Genomic DNA, 16518 nt, shown 5'->3' with positions numbered 1-16518 from the left:
CAGCAGGTGAGCCTCTGGTGTTTTCAGCCTGACTTTTTTGGCTTTTGGCACCTTTCTAGATATTGACACTTTGTGATCTGATTCTTTAGTCAAATTCTTATCTTTTAATCACGGCAGAGAACACAGAATCGTTTCATTAAGGCTTTGGCTTTTTTCTCTCTTAGCCTGTAATTTACTACTTGGTAAAATGGTGCTCTCTGCCCTATGAGGATAGTACATGGGAGCTAAAAGAGGATGTTGATGAGGGCAAGATTCGAGAATTTAAACGGATCCAGTCAAGGCACCCAGAACTCAAAAGGGTGGTAAGTATATCTGCATTTAGAGTGTAAAGTCCATATAGGCAATGATTTAATTTTCTTTGTTTTAGCTTTTTATTACGGAAATTTTCAAACATATATAAAAGTTGAAGAAGTAGTATAATGTAACTGTCACCCAACTTTAACAATGAACACATAGCCAATCTTGTTTCACATATTTCTCTACCTACTCATTTCCCAGATTATTTTAAAAGAAATCTCAGATTCCTTCATTTTATGTGTAACATTTCAGTGTTTATGTCTAAAAGATAAATAGTACCATTGTTACACTTGAAAAAATTTAACCATCCCTAAATATCATCAAGTAAGCAATCACTGTATTTCCCTGATTATCTTCTAACTTTTGTTAAATTGTTTGAATTAAATTCTAAGTAAGGTCTATATATTGCTATTAGTTAATATATATCTCATATATATCTTTCTTAATTATAGTTTCCCCTTGATCTCCTCTCCCTCCTTTGCAGTTTTCTCTTGAAGAAACCAGGTGATTGTTCTCTAGGGTTTTCCATAGTCAGTTTGCCAGTTACATTCCCCTTGGTACCTTTTCTGTCCCTTATATTTCACATAAATAGTTAGATGTAGAGCAGTAATGTCTGTTAGAACTTTTTATAGCCCTTCTGTCCAATACAGTAGCCACCAGCCACATTTCAAATGCTTAGTAGTCACATGTGGCTAAAGGCAGATATAAAACATTTTCTATCATTGTAGACAGTTCCATTAGATAACACTGTTCTAGAGGCTGCGTCAGGTTGGGGAGGGAGACCACTAAATCCACTTTATAGATGGTTCTGATAGGTTGTCTTTTGTGATATAGCCATTTTTGTTCATTGTTGAGATCCATTCTTTAAGGAGTTTTAAATGGTGATTCTATCATTTCTTCATTTATTAGACAGAATCTTCTGTAAAAAGAAATATGTTTCACCTACTGTTTGGTTACCCTAAGGTACAGATGGTATAGGAATGGAGGATAAATGCTTTATTTATTTACCTTATCCTTTATTTCCCAGTTTCAAAATAATGAAGTACTTCCTTAGCACCCTCCAAAAGTGATCAGTGGGCTTTTTCTCTTTCCTTCTTCCTCTTTTTTTTTAAAAGTGTCATTATGGACTCATGAGTTTGAATATATTTAACATGTTAATGTTTTTGAATTGACTTCAACTATTAGAACTACCTAGTAAGTTTACCTAATTTCGTTAGTGTCTCCATGCCATTTATTCAAATTTTCTATTTTTTAGAATCGTCCACAAGCAAGTGCCTGGAAGAAGTTGGAGCTGTCACATGAGTATAAAAACAGAAACCAATTAAGGGAATATCAGTTGGAAGGGGTCAATTGGCTGCTCTTTAATTGGTATAACAGGTAAAGAAAAGAGTAGGACCATAACATATAGGCTTAGTCTGAGATTATTTTTATTTCTTTTCTGTTGAAACGGTTTCTTTTTAAGTACTTTTTAAAAAGATGGTCTCTTTTGACTTGCTTTTCTTTTTCCGTGATGAATCTGCAGGCAGAACTGCATCCTGGCTGATGAGATGGGATTGGGCAAAACCATTCAGTCCATTGCCTTCTTACAGGAGGTATATAATGTGGGCATCCATGGCCCCTTCCTGGTCATTGCCCCACTGTCCACAATTACTAACTGGGAGAGAGAATTCAACACGTGGACAGAGATGAACACTATTGTGTACCATGGCAGTCTGGCCAGCCGGCAGATGATTCAACAGTATGAAATGTACTGTAAAGATTCACGGGTGAGTTGTATGTAATACAAATATTATGGTTTAGAGAGTAGGCCAAGGTACCTGGTATTTTAGAGGCTTTTATATGAATCAAAGACTTTTATTGAGACTCTCTGTGATTTAAGGCAAAATTTTTGTTTAGATTGTGCAGGGCATTTTTTTTACTTCGCTCTTTTTATCCAGTGGACATTTTAATCCAGTGGAAATTCTGACTTTATTTATGAATACATATATTTAAAATAGAGTTTTATCAGCATTGATGTTTTCATCGAGAAAGAATTTTCCAGAATGAAATTCATTTAGCTACTTTATTAATTCCTTGATCCATATGGTGGTGAACGTAAGCCATGTCCTTTCTTTTTTTTTTTTTTGCGGTATGCGGGCCTCTCACTGTTGTGGCCTCTCCTGCTGCGGAGCACAGGCTCCGGACGCGCAGGCTCAGCGGCCATGGCTCACGGGCCCAGCCGCTCCGCGGCATATGGGATCTTCCCGGACCGGGGCACGAACCCGTGTCCCCTGCATCAGCAGGCGGACTCTCAACCACTGTGCCACCAGGGAAGCCCCATCTTTTCTTAACATTGAATTTTATGAGACTTTTTTTCCTACCATTAGTTTCCTGTGGTTTTTATTTCTACCAAACCAAATTTGTTCAAGTCGTATTTTGTTGCTCTTAATTTTGCTAAGATAATTGGATTCTTCTGTCCACTTTTTAGATAGTAACCAATATTATCACTTACTACATTAGCTATTTCATTTTTAGTTTTATCTTGTATGTTTCAGCAGCACTCAACATTTGTGGATTTTAGTGTTTACCAACAGAAGGTGTAGGGCTGAAATACATGAGGTAGGCATGCAGCAGAGTCAAAAATGTCCAGCTTCATTCAGTGAAGTCTGTCATTTTCCCAAGAAGCTGAGTGTGCTGAGGAGGCAGCGTATCTTAGATTCAGTGGTTTGGCACTGTTCTATCAGGAAGATGAACAGTGGCAGAGGTGGGTGGTGGTGCAGTTGGTATTTCCTATTAAGCCTGCCTGAATATAAAAAACGGATGTGTGATTCGGAAGAGCATCTCCTTTAGGTACATTTTAGGCCTTTTCTGACTTTATTGCCTTCATGCTTAGGGGCGCCTCATCCCGGGTGCATACAAGTTTGATGCCCTGATCACCACTTTTGAGATGATTTTGTCAGACTGTCCCGAGCTTCGTGAGATTGAATGGCGTTGTGTCATCATTGACGAAGCCCATCGACTAAAGAACCGTAATTGCAAGCTGCTTGATAGTCTCAAGCACATGGACCTGGTGAGTTCCTCTCACTGACTTGTGGGCAGAAACACCTGGAATTAAAGAAATCCTAATTCCCTATGGAATTAATATAACCTTAATTTAGCAGAGAAGAAAAGAATGAGTCTTGGTATTGGGTGGTGGGTATGGCCTGTGGGAATGGTAACCTGAAAGTCATAAAATTCATATAAATTTTAGAGTTGGTAGGTGATTGTAGGTTAATGGTTCTCAACTGGGTGGAGAGGTTGGGTATTACGTTAGTTACCTATTGCTGCATAACAAAATATCCAAAAACTTAGTGGCTTAAAACAGCTATATTTTTCATGATTCTCTAGCTCAGCAACTTAGGCTGGGCTTGGTGAGCCCATTCTTTTGGTGGTCTTGCCTGGAGTCAGTAATGCAGCTGTAGCTGACAGTTGGTGCTGGTTGTTGGCTGGGTCATCTTCCACATGGCCCGTCACCCCCTGTGGGCCAGACTTTGCTTCTGTACATGATAGAGTCAGGGCAGTGTTCCAAGAGGGTAAAGGTGGAAGCTGCAAGGCCTTTGAGGCATAGGCTCTGAAACTCACATGATATCACTTCTGCTACATTCTCTTTGTCAGAGCGAGTTACAAGGCAAGCCCATGTTCAAGGGGTGAACCTTGATAGGAGGAACTACCGAAAATTATTGGCCATATTTAACCCAGCACAGGTACATTCTTCAGAGGGGGACATGTTAGGATGTCTGTGGGGAGTTGAGTGTGGAGAGGCATATTTAATTGGAAAAAAACGTATTCTGAATATTTCTTTACTGGCTTATAATATTTAAGATAAATTAATATGTTAAATAATATCAAGGGTTTTCTTGAATATTTTATCAAAAGAGGGAGCAAGTAAAAAAGTTAAGAGAGTAGTCTGGTCCATTCCCATAATTTTACAGTTAAAGAAATGAAAGCTAAAGTTATATACTTGATAGAAAACCCTAGAAGTCCTTCTGAGTTTTATCATTCTTCTGTGTTCTCCATTTCTAGGAGCACAAAGTGCTACTCACAGGAACACCATTGCAAAATACAGTGGAGGAACTGTTCAGCCTGCTTCATTTCTTGGAACCTTCACAGTTTCCGTCAGAATCAGAGTTCCTCAAGGACTTTGGGGATCTCAAGACAGAGGAACAGGTAGGAAGTCTGTCTAATGCGGTACTAACCCAGGACAAAAAGAGGTAAAGTTTGTACTAGGCAGATATCTACTGTCTTAGATTATCACAGGCTGTTCTGAACTCCTGTATGTAACCTTGTGCCTACATCATTTGTGGCATTGTCCAAAGTCTACTTTTCTCAGATACTGGAAAACTCTCATGGTATTTCTCCATGTTTCCACCTAATGTGAGAATGTTTGTCCTCATGTTAGTGATTTCTTTTTTCTCTGTATTGGGCACAGGTTCAAAAGCTACAGGCCATTCTCAAGCCAATGATGCTGAGAAGACTCAAAGAGGATGTTGAAAAGAACCTGGCACCTAAGCAGGAAACCATTATTGAAGTAGAGCTGACCAACATTCAGAAGAAATACTATCGGGCTATTTTGGAGAAGAATTTCTCCTTTCTTTCCAAAGGGGCAGGCCATACTAACATGCCTAATCTACTCAATACAATGATGGAGTTGCGCAAATGCTGCAACCACCCATATCTCATCAATGGTGAGGGAATTCCTGGAAAATACTTACATTTCTGTGTTACCTTGTTTACTTTCTAAGTGATATTCCTCAGGAACAATGTATGCATTGACTGATCCATCCTAATTTGGGAATAAAGGAGATTTCTCCTTTTAAAACAATTCTCATTTGGAAGTCTTCCTGTAGTTCTTTCTACCCCTTTGATCCTGCATAATCACCAAAGTTAAAAAGGATTTGCTCTTTAGAATTTCATGAATAAGAACTCAAGTCATGCTGTTCTGTCTTCAGTGGTACTCCATTTTGCTGTTTGTGTTTTGGGTGCCAGCAGGGTGGTAATAGTGGTTTGTATATACTATTCTGGTCCTTGTCCACATACTTACATATATTTTACCCAGTTCTTAAGCCTGACTTACAAGGAATATTTTGTATGAATAAAATTGAGGATGACTTAGGATTTTGGGGGTGCTGAAATTCTGTGTGTAACATTGATATCAAGTTAGATTACCTTTTTTTCTTTGCTTCCTTGTCTCAGTTAAATAAACTGCAGCCTTTGTATGTTTCTCTGGATCTCACCATCAGGTTTGATTTTTCTTTTGGCAGGTGCAGAAGAAAAAATCCTAACAGAATTTCGAGAAGCTTGCCATATCATACCTCATGACTTCCACTTGCAGGCAATGGTTCGTTCAGCTGGCAAATTGGTTCTTATTGACAAGTTACTTCCGAAACTTAAAGCTGGTGGCCATAAGGTTCTGATCTTCTCCCAGATGGTACGCTGCCTAGATATCCTAGAGGATTATCTAATCCAGAGGAGGTAAGAAAAGAGTCATTCTTCACCATGTGTTTACTATATACTCATAAGGCTGCAAAGAGTAGGAGGGCCTGGGTTTAATTAAAGTTGACCAGGACTGGGATAAGAGAAGTGTTTAAGACTCTCACTCTCCACTTTCTGATAAAGTTTTTGGTGAACTAGAGATATAGAGGTACTGATATTAATCCCAGTCTGCTTTTTTGTTCTCTTTTTCTGCTTAGCTGATTAAACTTTCTTTCCTGTGATTCCCATACAGGTACTTGTATGAGCGTATCGATGGGCGAGTTAGAGGCAACCTTCGGCAGGCTGCTATTGACCGCTTCAGCAAGCCTGACTCAGACCGATTTGTCTTTTTGCTATGCACCCGGGCTGGTGGACTTGGAATTAATCTCACAGCTGCTGATACTTGCATCATCTTTGATTCAGATTGGAATCCGCAAAATGACCTGCAGGTAAAGGAAATCATTGTCTTAGGGACTAATCACCTAACCTGGGAGGTTTTGCAACAGGATCAGGATCTCTTAGAAAGTCTTGTCTCTTAGAGAGTATAGAATTGTTAGTTAGGTTACCAAACTTGTTCTGTAAAGGGCCAGATAATAAATATTTTAGGCTTTGTAAATCAGACAGCCTCTGTTGTAACTACTCACCTCTGCTCTTGTACCACAAAAGCAGCTATAGACAATATGTAAATAAATGGGTAGAGCTGTGTTTCAGCAAAAACTTTATTTACAGAAACAGGTGACTAGGATTTGCTGACCCCGGTCTAGATGATGGGGCAATAATTTCATCTTGTAGTTGACTTTTGATTTTGAGTTGATTTCATGGCTGCTTTATAGATGGAAATTGGTATTTTGAATCCTTCTCCCCCCACCCCCTCTAATGTTATGTTTTTTGTTTTTTTTAATTAATTTATTTTATTTATTTGGCTGCATCAGGTCTTAGTTGTGGCACGCGGGATCTTAGTTGCGGCACGCGGGATCTTTGTAGAGGCATGTGGGCTTCTCTCTAGTTGTGGCACGCGGGCTCCAGAGCGCACGGGCTTAGTTGCCCTGTGGCACGTGGGATCTTAGTTCCCCAACCAGGGATCGGACCCGCATCCCCTGCATTGGAAGGGGGATTCTTAACCACTGGACCACCCGGGAAGTCCCTCTAATGTTATGTTTTTTGTTTTTTTTAATTAATTTATTTTATTTATTTGGCTGCATCAGGTCTTAGTTGTGGCACGCGGGATCTTAGTTGCGGCACGCGGGATCTTTGTAGAGGCATGTGGGCTTCTCTCTAGTTGTGGCACGCGGGCTCCAGAGCGCACGGGCTTAGTTGCCCTGTGGCACGTGGGATCTTAGTTCCCCAACCAGGGATCGGACCCGCATCCCCTGCATTGGAAGGGGGATTCTTAACCACTGGACCACCAGGGAAGTCCCTCTAATGTTATGTTATCTTTGCCCTTCCTTCCACCAGGCCCAAGCACGGTGTCATCGAATTGGGCAGAGTAAAGCTGTGAAGGTGTACCGTCTCATCACTCGTAATTCTTATGAGAGAGAGATGTTTGATAAGGCTAGCCTCAAGTTAGGATTGGATAAAGCTGTGCTTCAGTCCATGAGTGGTCGGGATGGCAACATTACTGGAGTGAGTCTTCTTAATCTCTAGCTATACTTGTAACAGGTCATAGTGATGGAGGGAGACAAAAGCTATTTTTGCATAGGATCCTGACCTCTCATTTGGGTTCTCAATTATTGTTTCTTAAAATATAATAAAATGTCATGATATGGTTAGATAATATTCTCTTGTAGTTTTTTCACCTTTCTATTGGATTTTGTAGATCCAGCAGTTCTCCAAGAAGGAGATTGAAGATCTCTTACGGAAGGGAGCATATGCAGCCATAATGGAGGAAGATGATGAGGGCTCCAAGTTTTGTGAAGAGGACATTGACCAGATCTTGTTAAGACGAACCACTACCATCACCATTGAATCCGAAGGAAAGGGTTCTACGTTTGCTAAGGTATGTTCTGTCAGTGCCAGCGGCTGAAGAAGCAGAGAGAGAGAGAGACAGGGCTCTCTAGAATTGAATGTATTTTATCAATGTAGTTTTTAAATATACTGGTTTCCCATTGTTCAAAAAAGTGGTATAGTCAACTTTACTGTTTCTTTGTTCCTCACTAGGCAAGCTTTGTGGCTTCTGAAAATAGGACTGATATTTCTCTGGATGACCCCAACTTTTGGCAAAAGTGGGCCAAAAAGGCTGACCTGGACATGGATCTACTCAATAGCAAGGTGAGCTTCCTTCTCCTTTAGGGAGGAAGTATTGCAGAAAACACGTTACTTTCTGGAGTCTTTATAGCTGCTCTGATTCTTCAGTGCTGACCTTGGCTTATAATGGTATATACAAGGGCCATGATAAAAACTTTCTACACAGGAGGCCCCAGAAAACTACTTAGATAACTACCACTTAATTTTGCTTCCTGAGTACCCGTAGATTATTTTGCATGTCCAAAAAAGAATCTCTCTTTGAGTATCTACAAATGTTATATCCAAGGCTATTTCAGTCTGATTGTCTTTAATTCCTTTCCCATGATCATATCGTGAAGAGAGTTACTTCTCCTTTTGTTCTCTGCATAGAATAACTTGGTGATTGACACACCTAGAGTACGAAAACAGACCCGCCACTTCAGCACTCTGAAAGATGATGACCTAGTGGAATTCTCTGATTTGGAAAGTGAAGATGATGAGCGGCCACGCTCTCGCCGACATGACCGTCATCATACCTATGGGCGCACTGACTGCTTTCGGGTGGAAAAGCATCTCCTGGTATATGGGTAAGAACCCACCTTGCCATCAGAGGTAGTTCATCTCCATCCTGATAGACACCTAGTTTGCTTTTCAAATTGGAAGCTATGGTCAAAGAGGGGATAATGGGAAAAACTTTATTCTGTTACCATGTTTTTCCAAGATCTTTTTGTCTCCCACCTTTTGGGAAACGCGATTCTGAGGGACTGGGGAATATCACTGAATTAGAGTCCCCAGGAAAATATCAGTATAATTTCTTTTTTTGGCTTTTTTTTTTAAGTTGGGGACGGTGGCGAGATATTCTGTCTCATGGACGCTTCAAGCGACGGATGACTGAAAGAGATGTGGAAACGATTTGCCGGGCCATCCTTGTGTACTGTCTTTTACACTATCGTGGGGATGAAAATATCAAAGGCTTCATCTGGGACTTGATTAGCCCTGCTGAAAATGGCAAGACAAAAGAATTGCAGAATCATTCAGGTGATTATCAAGTCTTTGCTTTTCATCTTTTTATAGGTTACCTAATCCTCTTCAGGTCCAAGGGTTTTTCTCAATCCAAGTCTTCGATGTATCCCCTTTCCCAGGTCTGTCTATCCCCGTGCCCCGTGGACGCAAGGGGAAAAAAGTAAAGTCACAAAGCACTTTTGATATCCATAAGGCAGATTGGATCCGGAAATATAACCCTGATACTCTGTTCCAAGATGAGAGTTATAAGAAGCACTTGAAACATCAGTGTAACAAGTAAGGATGGAATTTAGCACACTAAAGCATTTTCCACCTCGAGCTCTCTACACTATTATTGAGCCAGTTCTTTCTCTGTCCCTTCTAGGGTCCTGTTGCGGGTACGAATGCTGTACTATCTGAGACAGGAGGTTATTGGAGACCAGGCAGAGAAGGTGTTAGGGGGTGCTATTGCCAGGTAAAGTTATGCTGTATTTTTCTTTATGCCATGGCTTATTCCAGAAAAGATTGGTGTACCAATTTCATTCTAAACTATTTTGGGGATACCTGATAATTAAGATCTGTATATCAGGTCTTCAGTCCTGTACAGTCGACCTTTTGTATCCATGGGTTTTGCATCCTTTTGATCCATGGTTAGTTGGATCCATGGATATGAGGGGCCAACTGTATTCATTGTACGACACCATTTTATATAAGGGGCTTGAACACCCATGGATTTTGGTATCTGGGGGGACTCCTGGAACCAATCCCCTGTGGATACTGAGGGACAGCTGTTCTTGATACCAGTGGAAGGAAATAGGCAGATGTGTGACCATTTAAATTAATAGATAAAAGAAGATACCTGTAATAATCTTCCCAAGGATTGTCTACTTTAATTTCCTGCATTGCTATGCTGACTCTGCCTCTTATACCTTTAGTGAGATTGACATATGGTTCCCAGTAGTGGATCAGCTGGAGGTTCCAACAACATGGTGGGACAGTGAGGCTGATAAGTCCCTGCTCATTGGAGTCTTTAAGCATGGTAGGTATCTGCTCTTAGTCTGTTCTTTTCCCATTGTAGATTTATGTCCACAGATGGGATATTTAGCAAAATGCTCATGACCAATAATTATGTTTGAATGGGAAACTAGTCCTTAAATATCCAGAGCCATTAGTTCCTATGAATAAATGTTTAAGAAAGACCAGATGGATAGTTAAATCCCAAGGTAGGGAGTCTCGCATTTGTTCTCTAATCACCGTTACCAATCTGTATGTAGTGGTATCTAAGTTAAGCTTCCACAATCCGGGGAAATAATGCATGTCCACTCTTGTTAATAATAACCATGTTTAAATTGTATCACTTTCCTGTGGCTTGCTGAAAGTGTTCTTCTTGTATAACATCTTATTTGTCTAAATATTCAGCGTTTACTCTCACATAGTTGTGAACAACCATGCTTGAGTAAAACAAAAATAGAGTATAAAAAGGGAGAAAACTCCCTTTTCAGTCTTGCCTAATAACAAATTCCAGACATTAAAAGCAGTAAGTGCTAACTTCCAGCCTAGTGACTTAGTGAATTGGAATATCATTTCTTTTTTAATATACTTTCACATTTACTTCTATAAAATAAAAGTAGTGGCACTTAATTCACGTTTTTGACACGTTTAATTGGATAGGAAAAACTGTGAGCATTTGTAGTCTTAGATTTACTTGTAAGACACAGAGGCTTTAGAACAACCTGAAGTGTGTTCATCATTCATCAAACATTCAGAGTGCCTGTTTGTTTGCAGGTGCAGATCTCTTATCCTTTATTAGAAAATGTGTGACCTAGTTCTAAATCATTTAAACTTTTAAAATTTCCTCACTTATGTATTGATAGTAAGAATGATGATAAAATATTACCCGTTAAATGGCTAAGTAAATCTGTTACCATTCTCTAAAAACACCGATTAAATTCCTGTTTTCAGTAACTAGTGATAAAACTCCTTGTGACTCTAAATTGCTGTAGAAATGTTAAATATCGTACTATAACCCAACAGCTATCCAAGTTAAAATTTTCACTATATTTTGCATTATGATACCAAAGTAGCCCACATTGTTATTGCAGCAGCATACGAAGCTTACTTACATAAAGGCAAAATGAATCTCTGATTTTCTTCAAATTATGGCTCTTTTTCTTCTAGGCTATGAAAAATATAATACTATGAGGGCAGACCCAGCCTTGTGCTTCCTGGAAAAGGCTGGCCGACCAGATGACAAAGCCATTGCAGCAGAACATCGAGTGTTGGATAATTTTTCTGACATAGTGGAAGGGTAAGCATTAGTGTTTAGTTCTCTTAAAGCTCTGTGTCCACCCTATGAAGGGTATTTGTTGCTTGTATTAAGAGATAACATAACTCTAGCTTTGACTGAACCCATTCGGATTCTTTTTTTTTTTTTTTTTGCGGTATGTGGGCCTCTCACTGTTGTGGCCTCTCCCGTTGCGGAGCACAGGCTCCGGACGCGCAGGCTCAGCGGCCATGGCTCACGGGCCCAGCCGCTCCACGGCATGTGGGATCTTCCTGGACCGGGGCATGAACCTGTGTCCCCTGCATCGGCAGGCGGACTCTCAACCACTGCGCCACCAGGGAAGCCCCATTCGGATTCTTAATGGTGGTTATACTCATGAATGATAAACTCTTAACAAATAGTGAGACCAGCAGAAAGGTCTCCATAAACTGGCCTAAAACCATACATTGCAGTCTGATGCAACTAAGGGTGAAAATTAATGTTATTCCCAAATGGCTTATTTGACGTTCTATTCAGTTTTCTTTGCAATGCGTTTCTGTACAGCTGTAGTAGCTGAGAGGATAACTGGTTCTCTTGAAAGGTAGTAGTCATGCAGCAATCCCATGCCACTTATATGATAGAGCCTCAGGAAATTTTAGCCCTGGTTTATCTCCCAGTGGCGGCTGACACATAAAGGTGTTACTCTGCCTGGATACATGCCTCGATGATGAGTTGCCATGCTAATACTGAGCCACCAGGTAGGGCATTGTTGCCCTGGTTTGGGTGCCAATGAGTTTAACAAAACTTCTCACGTGGAGACCTGAGGGGCATGTGAAATAGTTGGCTTCGCTCATGAATACCGTCCCAGTCCTTTGTGATTGAGAGATTTCTCTTTGATGATCACAACCTCAGTTTGCCTAGTATAGGACCCTCAAAGGAAATTGGATTGTTTATTTATTGCAAATCATTTATTATATCATCCTTCTACTCAATAGAGCAAAGTATCAATAGTAAAAATAAGCAAGCATAGACCATTCAAATGAAGTAATAAAAGTAAATACTAGTTGGGAAGGAGGGGGAAAATGGGTTAAACAATAAAAAGAGGTAGTAAGAGAAAGGAAATGTGCTGGTCAAAGTGTTTCTTTTAAAGTCAAACGATTTAGAACTGAACTTTGTCATTTTCTCACGCCTCTGGATGATTTTAGGGTTGACTTTGATAAAGATTGTGAAGATCCTGAATATAAACCACTCCAGGGTCCCCCAAAGGATCAAGATGATGAGGTGAGGAATTCTCTTTTGAGTCCAGCTTTTCTCTATTACTAAATAGTATTCTCCTATTCCCTGAATCATGAAGTATATTGATTAATTTATAATACAAAATGGAAAGACCATCTGAGACTATAAAGTATCAATGGAAAGGATTTTAACACCAGCTGGGGGAGATCAGGTATGGCTTTGTGGAGGAGGTGGGACCCAAGCTGGACAATGAAGTATATTATTTGACTACTTAATTCCTGAGTCCCACTGTCTTCAAGCCTTTGATAAGGACTGACTTTTCAGGTTTTATTTTCATATTCTTTTAGTTGGTTGCTTCCAATTTTCTGTGAGAGTTCCTTTCATGAGAAAATTTTCTGGATCCCGTGGTGCCATAGAAAGACACACACGAGAAAGTGATTTCAGAGTGCCAATTTTACCCCCTTTTCCTCCCCTCTCCATCCTGTGGGGTGGATCTTCTCTAGGGTGATCCCTTGATGATGATGGATGAGGAGATCTCAGTTATAGATGGAGATGAAGGTAAACTTCTAAGTCAACTAGTATAATTTTGTGTGGGGTGGTGGGGTTGGGAGACTGACTGAATTCTGTCCTTTCCTGGGATACCAGAGAGCTTTGCCTTTGGGTGGGTTGAAATACCAGTTATCTCTACTACCTTTCCTGTACTTCCTGTTTATTCTACTTTGCTGCCCACAGCCCAGGTGACCCAACAGCCAGGCCATCTATTCTGGCCTCCAGGCTCTGCTTTGACAGCTAGGCTTCGGCGCCTAGTAACAGCCTATCAGCGCAGCTACAAGAGAGAACAGATGAAGATAGAGGCTGCAGAACGTGGGGATCGGAGAAGGCGGCGTTGTGAGGCAGCCTTCAAGCTAAAAGAAATTGCACGGCGGGAGAAACAGCAACGGTAAAATATGGCTGGGAATTTGAACTGAGCTGTAAGCTTGTCTTCAGCTATGGGCCCTATATTGAAAAGCATCTTAGGAAGGATTATTTGGAATTCCCTAAGAGGGACCATCTTTTTTGTCTTTGTTACAGCTCTACGACATAAAACCACACTTAATCATAACTCCCAGGAAGATCTCATATGTAGGCATCCTCATTGAGTTGTTTGCATCATTTTCCCCCTTAGCTTGCTAATTCTTAAATTCTTACATGTTACAGAGTACCTCTTCCTACCTCTTCTGCTGTCTTCAGGGGCTTTTTTTTTTTTTTTTGCCCCAACTTTCATTTTTTGTGCATTCAGATATTCTAAGCCATACTAAGAAGTAACCATTCCCTGTGTTCTGATCACTGTTGCCTGATTCCTCTTCCCTTTGTAGATGGACAAGGCGTGAACAAACTGATTTCTATCGAGTAGTTTCTACCTTTGGTGTGGAGTATGACCCCGATACCATGCAGTTCCATTGGGATCGATTCCGCACTTTTGCCCGACTGGACAAAAAAACAGATGAAAGCCTTACCAAGTATTTCCATGGCTTTGTGGCCATGTGCCGCCAAGTGTGCCGCCTTCCCCCAGCAGCTGGAGATGGTAAGCAAGACTGAAGCGTCTTGGGTGAGTGGGGATGGACTGTGACAGAACCAACTCTTGGTTCATTTCTTCTTCCACCCTTATCTCTTGCAGAACCCCCAGACCCTAATCTGTTCATTGAGCCCATCACTGAGGAAAGGGCCTCACGGACTCTCTACCGTATTGAATTGCTTCGGCGCTTACGGGAACAAGTTTTATGCCACCCTCTTTTGGAAGATCGGCTGGCATTATGTCAGCCTCCAGGTCCTGAATTGCCTAAATGGTGGGAGCCCGTTCGGCATGATGGGGAGCTTCTACGAGGGGCAGCCCGCCATGGGGTGAGCCAAACAGACTGCAACATCATGCAGGACCCAGACTTCTCTTTTCTGGCTGCCCGTATGAATTATATGCAGAACCATCAGGCAGGAGCACCAGCTCCATCCCTATCACGCTGCTCTACTCCACTGCTACACCAGCAGTATACCTCGCGCACTGCCTCACCACTGCCCCTGCGCCCAGATGCTCCTGTTGAAAAGCCACCTGAGGAGACAGCTGCCCAGGTCCCCAGTCTGGAGAGTCTGACTTTAAAGCTAGAGCATGAGGTGGTGGCCAGGAGCCGACCAACCCCACAAGACTATGAGATGCGAGTAGCCCCCTCTGATACTACCCCTCTGGTTTCCCGGAGTGTTCCACCAGTCAAACTGGAGGATGAGGATGATTCAGACTCTGAGCTGGACTTGAGCAAGCTGTCACCATCATCCTCTTCTTCCTCATCCTCATCCAGCTCCAGCTCCAGCACTGATGAGAGTGAGGACGAGAAGGAAGAGAAGCTAAGTGAGTGCATGTGACAGGCTGTTGGCCCTCTTCCCCATTACCCCCCCCGCCCCGCTCTTTCCCTTCTTTTCTAAATGCATCCTCTGAGATTCAGATTTTGATTTGATAGAATATCGAAGGAGATCTGTTATTCTTAGGGCCTTTATTTAAAGCCCATGTAATACCATTCCTATATAACTTTATTCTTCCACTTTTGCTCACACATTCTGTATGCTCTCTAGCTGCTGACCGGTCCCGCTCAAAGCTCTATGATGAAGAAAGTCTCCTGTCCCTCCCTATGTCCCAAGATGGATTCGCAAATGAAGATGGAGAACAAATGACCCCTGAGCTGCTGCTGCTACAAGAAAGACAAAGAGCTTCTGAGTGGCCCAAGGTAACAGCCTCATTCCTGGACATGTCGAGTCTAAAAATACAGTGTGACATATACAGAGAACAAGGAATAATAGATGGTTCTGGGTTTCTTTGATTGTGTTTAGTGCTACATGTCTTTTTCGTGAAACTCTTCCCAGTTGACTTTGGGATCTGATACTCCTACCTCCCTCCTGTCTGACTTATGATTTTTAATTAACCTGATAATGATGGAACTATTTTTTGTCACAGGATCACATAGCTAGTACTCAGGCCCTAACTGATTTCTTTTTCCCCACTCAGGATCGTGTCCTGATAAACCGTATTGACCTCGTCTGCCAGGCCGTACTCTCAGGGAAGTGGCCTTCTAGCCGCCGGAGCCAAGAAATGGTAACAGGAGGAATTTTGGGGTCAGGCAACCACTTGCTAGACAGTCCCTCATTGACTCCAGGAGAATATGGTGACTCTCCGGTCCCCACACCACGAAGTAGCAGCGCAGCTTCCATGGCAGAGGAGGAAGTGTCCGCCGTCACCACAGCGGCAGCTCAGTTCACCAAACTTCGCCGAGGCATGGATGAGAAGGAGTTTACAGTTCAGATCAAAGATGTAAGCTGAGCATCTAGGCACTGGGAAGTGAGGAAGGAGTCTGTAATTCTTGCTGACTAGCTGTCCGAACATAATACTAAGCTCGTTTGGTCCACTGACTTTAAAAATGAGAGGAGAAGAAAAAAGCGCTCACAAAGATCCATTTAGGAAAAGTCACTGCACTAAAGGAAGGGATCTTATCTTGACTTGTATCTCCTGAGGACTAGATTAAAAGAAACCATATCCTTAAAAGAAATTTGATTGACACAAGGGTTCTTTTGAGTGGCTCATTTCTGGAGCCTAGAAACCTGGTTTTTAAAAATTGAAATCAAACTGTGGAAAAGGTATTAAAGTGATGCCCAAGTATTATGGGCCTTATTAAGTTAAAAATAAAAAGGAATTATTCCTACTGAAATTAAATCAGTATTGTTTTATGGATGGAAAATTTTATTTTTCCTGATGCTCTTCCCTAATGAACCCTAGCAGGTGGTCATTAAGTACTCAATAAGAAAATTTTCTGAAATTAGTATGTGACAGGAATATCAGGATTTTGCCCCTGTGATGAGTTGCCATGCTAATACTGAGACACCAGATAGGGGATCTTTTCCCTGCATTGGGTGTTGTTGAGGTAAATCTACTTCTCTTAAATCTACCTGAGGGGCACTAGGTCAAGAAATGAAATCTAAGGAAAAAATGA

The 16518-nt window shown here is 41.4% G+C and overlaps 1 protein-coding gene and 2 non-coding genes across 9 annotated transcripts in view; all 3 read left to right on the top strand.

The window, feature by feature from the left end:
- Positions 1-16518, top strand: part of CHD8 (chromodomain helicase DNA binding protein 8) — a 57012-nt gene that overhangs the window by 35884 nt on the left and 4610 nt on the right. For 6 of the 7 annotated variants that reach the window (XM_024761259.1, XM_024761255.1, XM_024761261.1 and 3 more), the window contains 24 exons: positions 165-302; positions 1553-1674; positions 1820-2063; positions 3170-3346; positions 4339-4482; positions 4745-5000; positions 5577-5787; positions 6041-6236; positions 7243-7410; positions 7604-7783; positions 7945-8055; positions 8401-8597; positions 8849-9048; positions 9129-9309; positions 9398-9487; positions 9948-10051; positions 11191-11320; positions 12481-12556; positions 13015-13069; positions 13244-13451; positions 13867-14075; positions 14169-14888; positions 15110-15261; positions 15540-15842. In XM_024761259.1, coding sequence (XP_024617027.1) covers positions 165-302; positions 1553-1674; positions 1820-2063; positions 3170-3346; positions 4339-4482; positions 4745-5000; positions 5577-5787; positions 6041-6236; positions 7243-7410; positions 7604-7783; positions 7945-8055; positions 8401-8597; positions 8849-9048; positions 9129-9309; positions 9398-9487; positions 9948-10051; positions 11191-11320; positions 12481-12556; positions 13015-13069; positions 13244-13451; positions 13867-14075; positions 14169-14888; positions 15110-15261; positions 15540-15842 — 4572 coding nt within the window. The remainder of the gene's footprint in view (positions 1-164; positions 303-1552; positions 1675-1819; positions 2064-3169; positions 3347-4338; positions 4483-4744; positions 5001-5576; positions 5788-6040; positions 6237-7242; positions 7411-7603; positions 7784-7944; positions 8056-8400; positions 8598-8848; positions 9049-9128; positions 9310-9397; positions 9488-9947; positions 10052-11190; positions 11321-12480; positions 12557-13014; positions 13070-13243; positions 13452-13866; positions 14076-14168; positions 14889-15109; positions 15262-15539; positions 15843-16518) is intronic. The other variant, XM_024761256.1, reaches the window with a different exon arrangement.
- Positions 11995-12104, top strand: LOC112410623 (small nucleolar RNA U6-53/MBII-28). The gene has a single exon (XR_003005459.1). It is a non-coding gene; the product is annotated as a small nucleolar RNA U6-53/MBII-28 (small nucleolar RNA).
- LOC112410624 (small nucleolar RNA U6-53/MBII-28) lies at positions 16375-16483 on the top strand. Its single transcript, XR_003005460.1, has one exon. It is a non-coding gene; the product is annotated as a small nucleolar RNA U6-53/MBII-28 (small nucleolar RNA).

This window comes from Neophocaena asiaeorientalis, unplaced genomic scaffold (assembly GCF_003031525.2).
Source record: "Neophocaena asiaeorientalis asiaeorientalis breed wild unplaced genomic scaffold, Neophocaena_asiaeorientalis_V1.1 scaffold95, whole genome shotgun sequence".
NCBI classification, from domain to species: domain Eukaryota; kingdom Metazoa; phylum Chordata; class Mammalia; order Artiodactyla; family Phocoenidae; genus Neophocaena; species Neophocaena asiaeorientalis.
The sequence above is the reverse complement of the archived record's forward strand: the minus strand, read 5'-3'. Positions and strand labels throughout refer to the sequence as shown.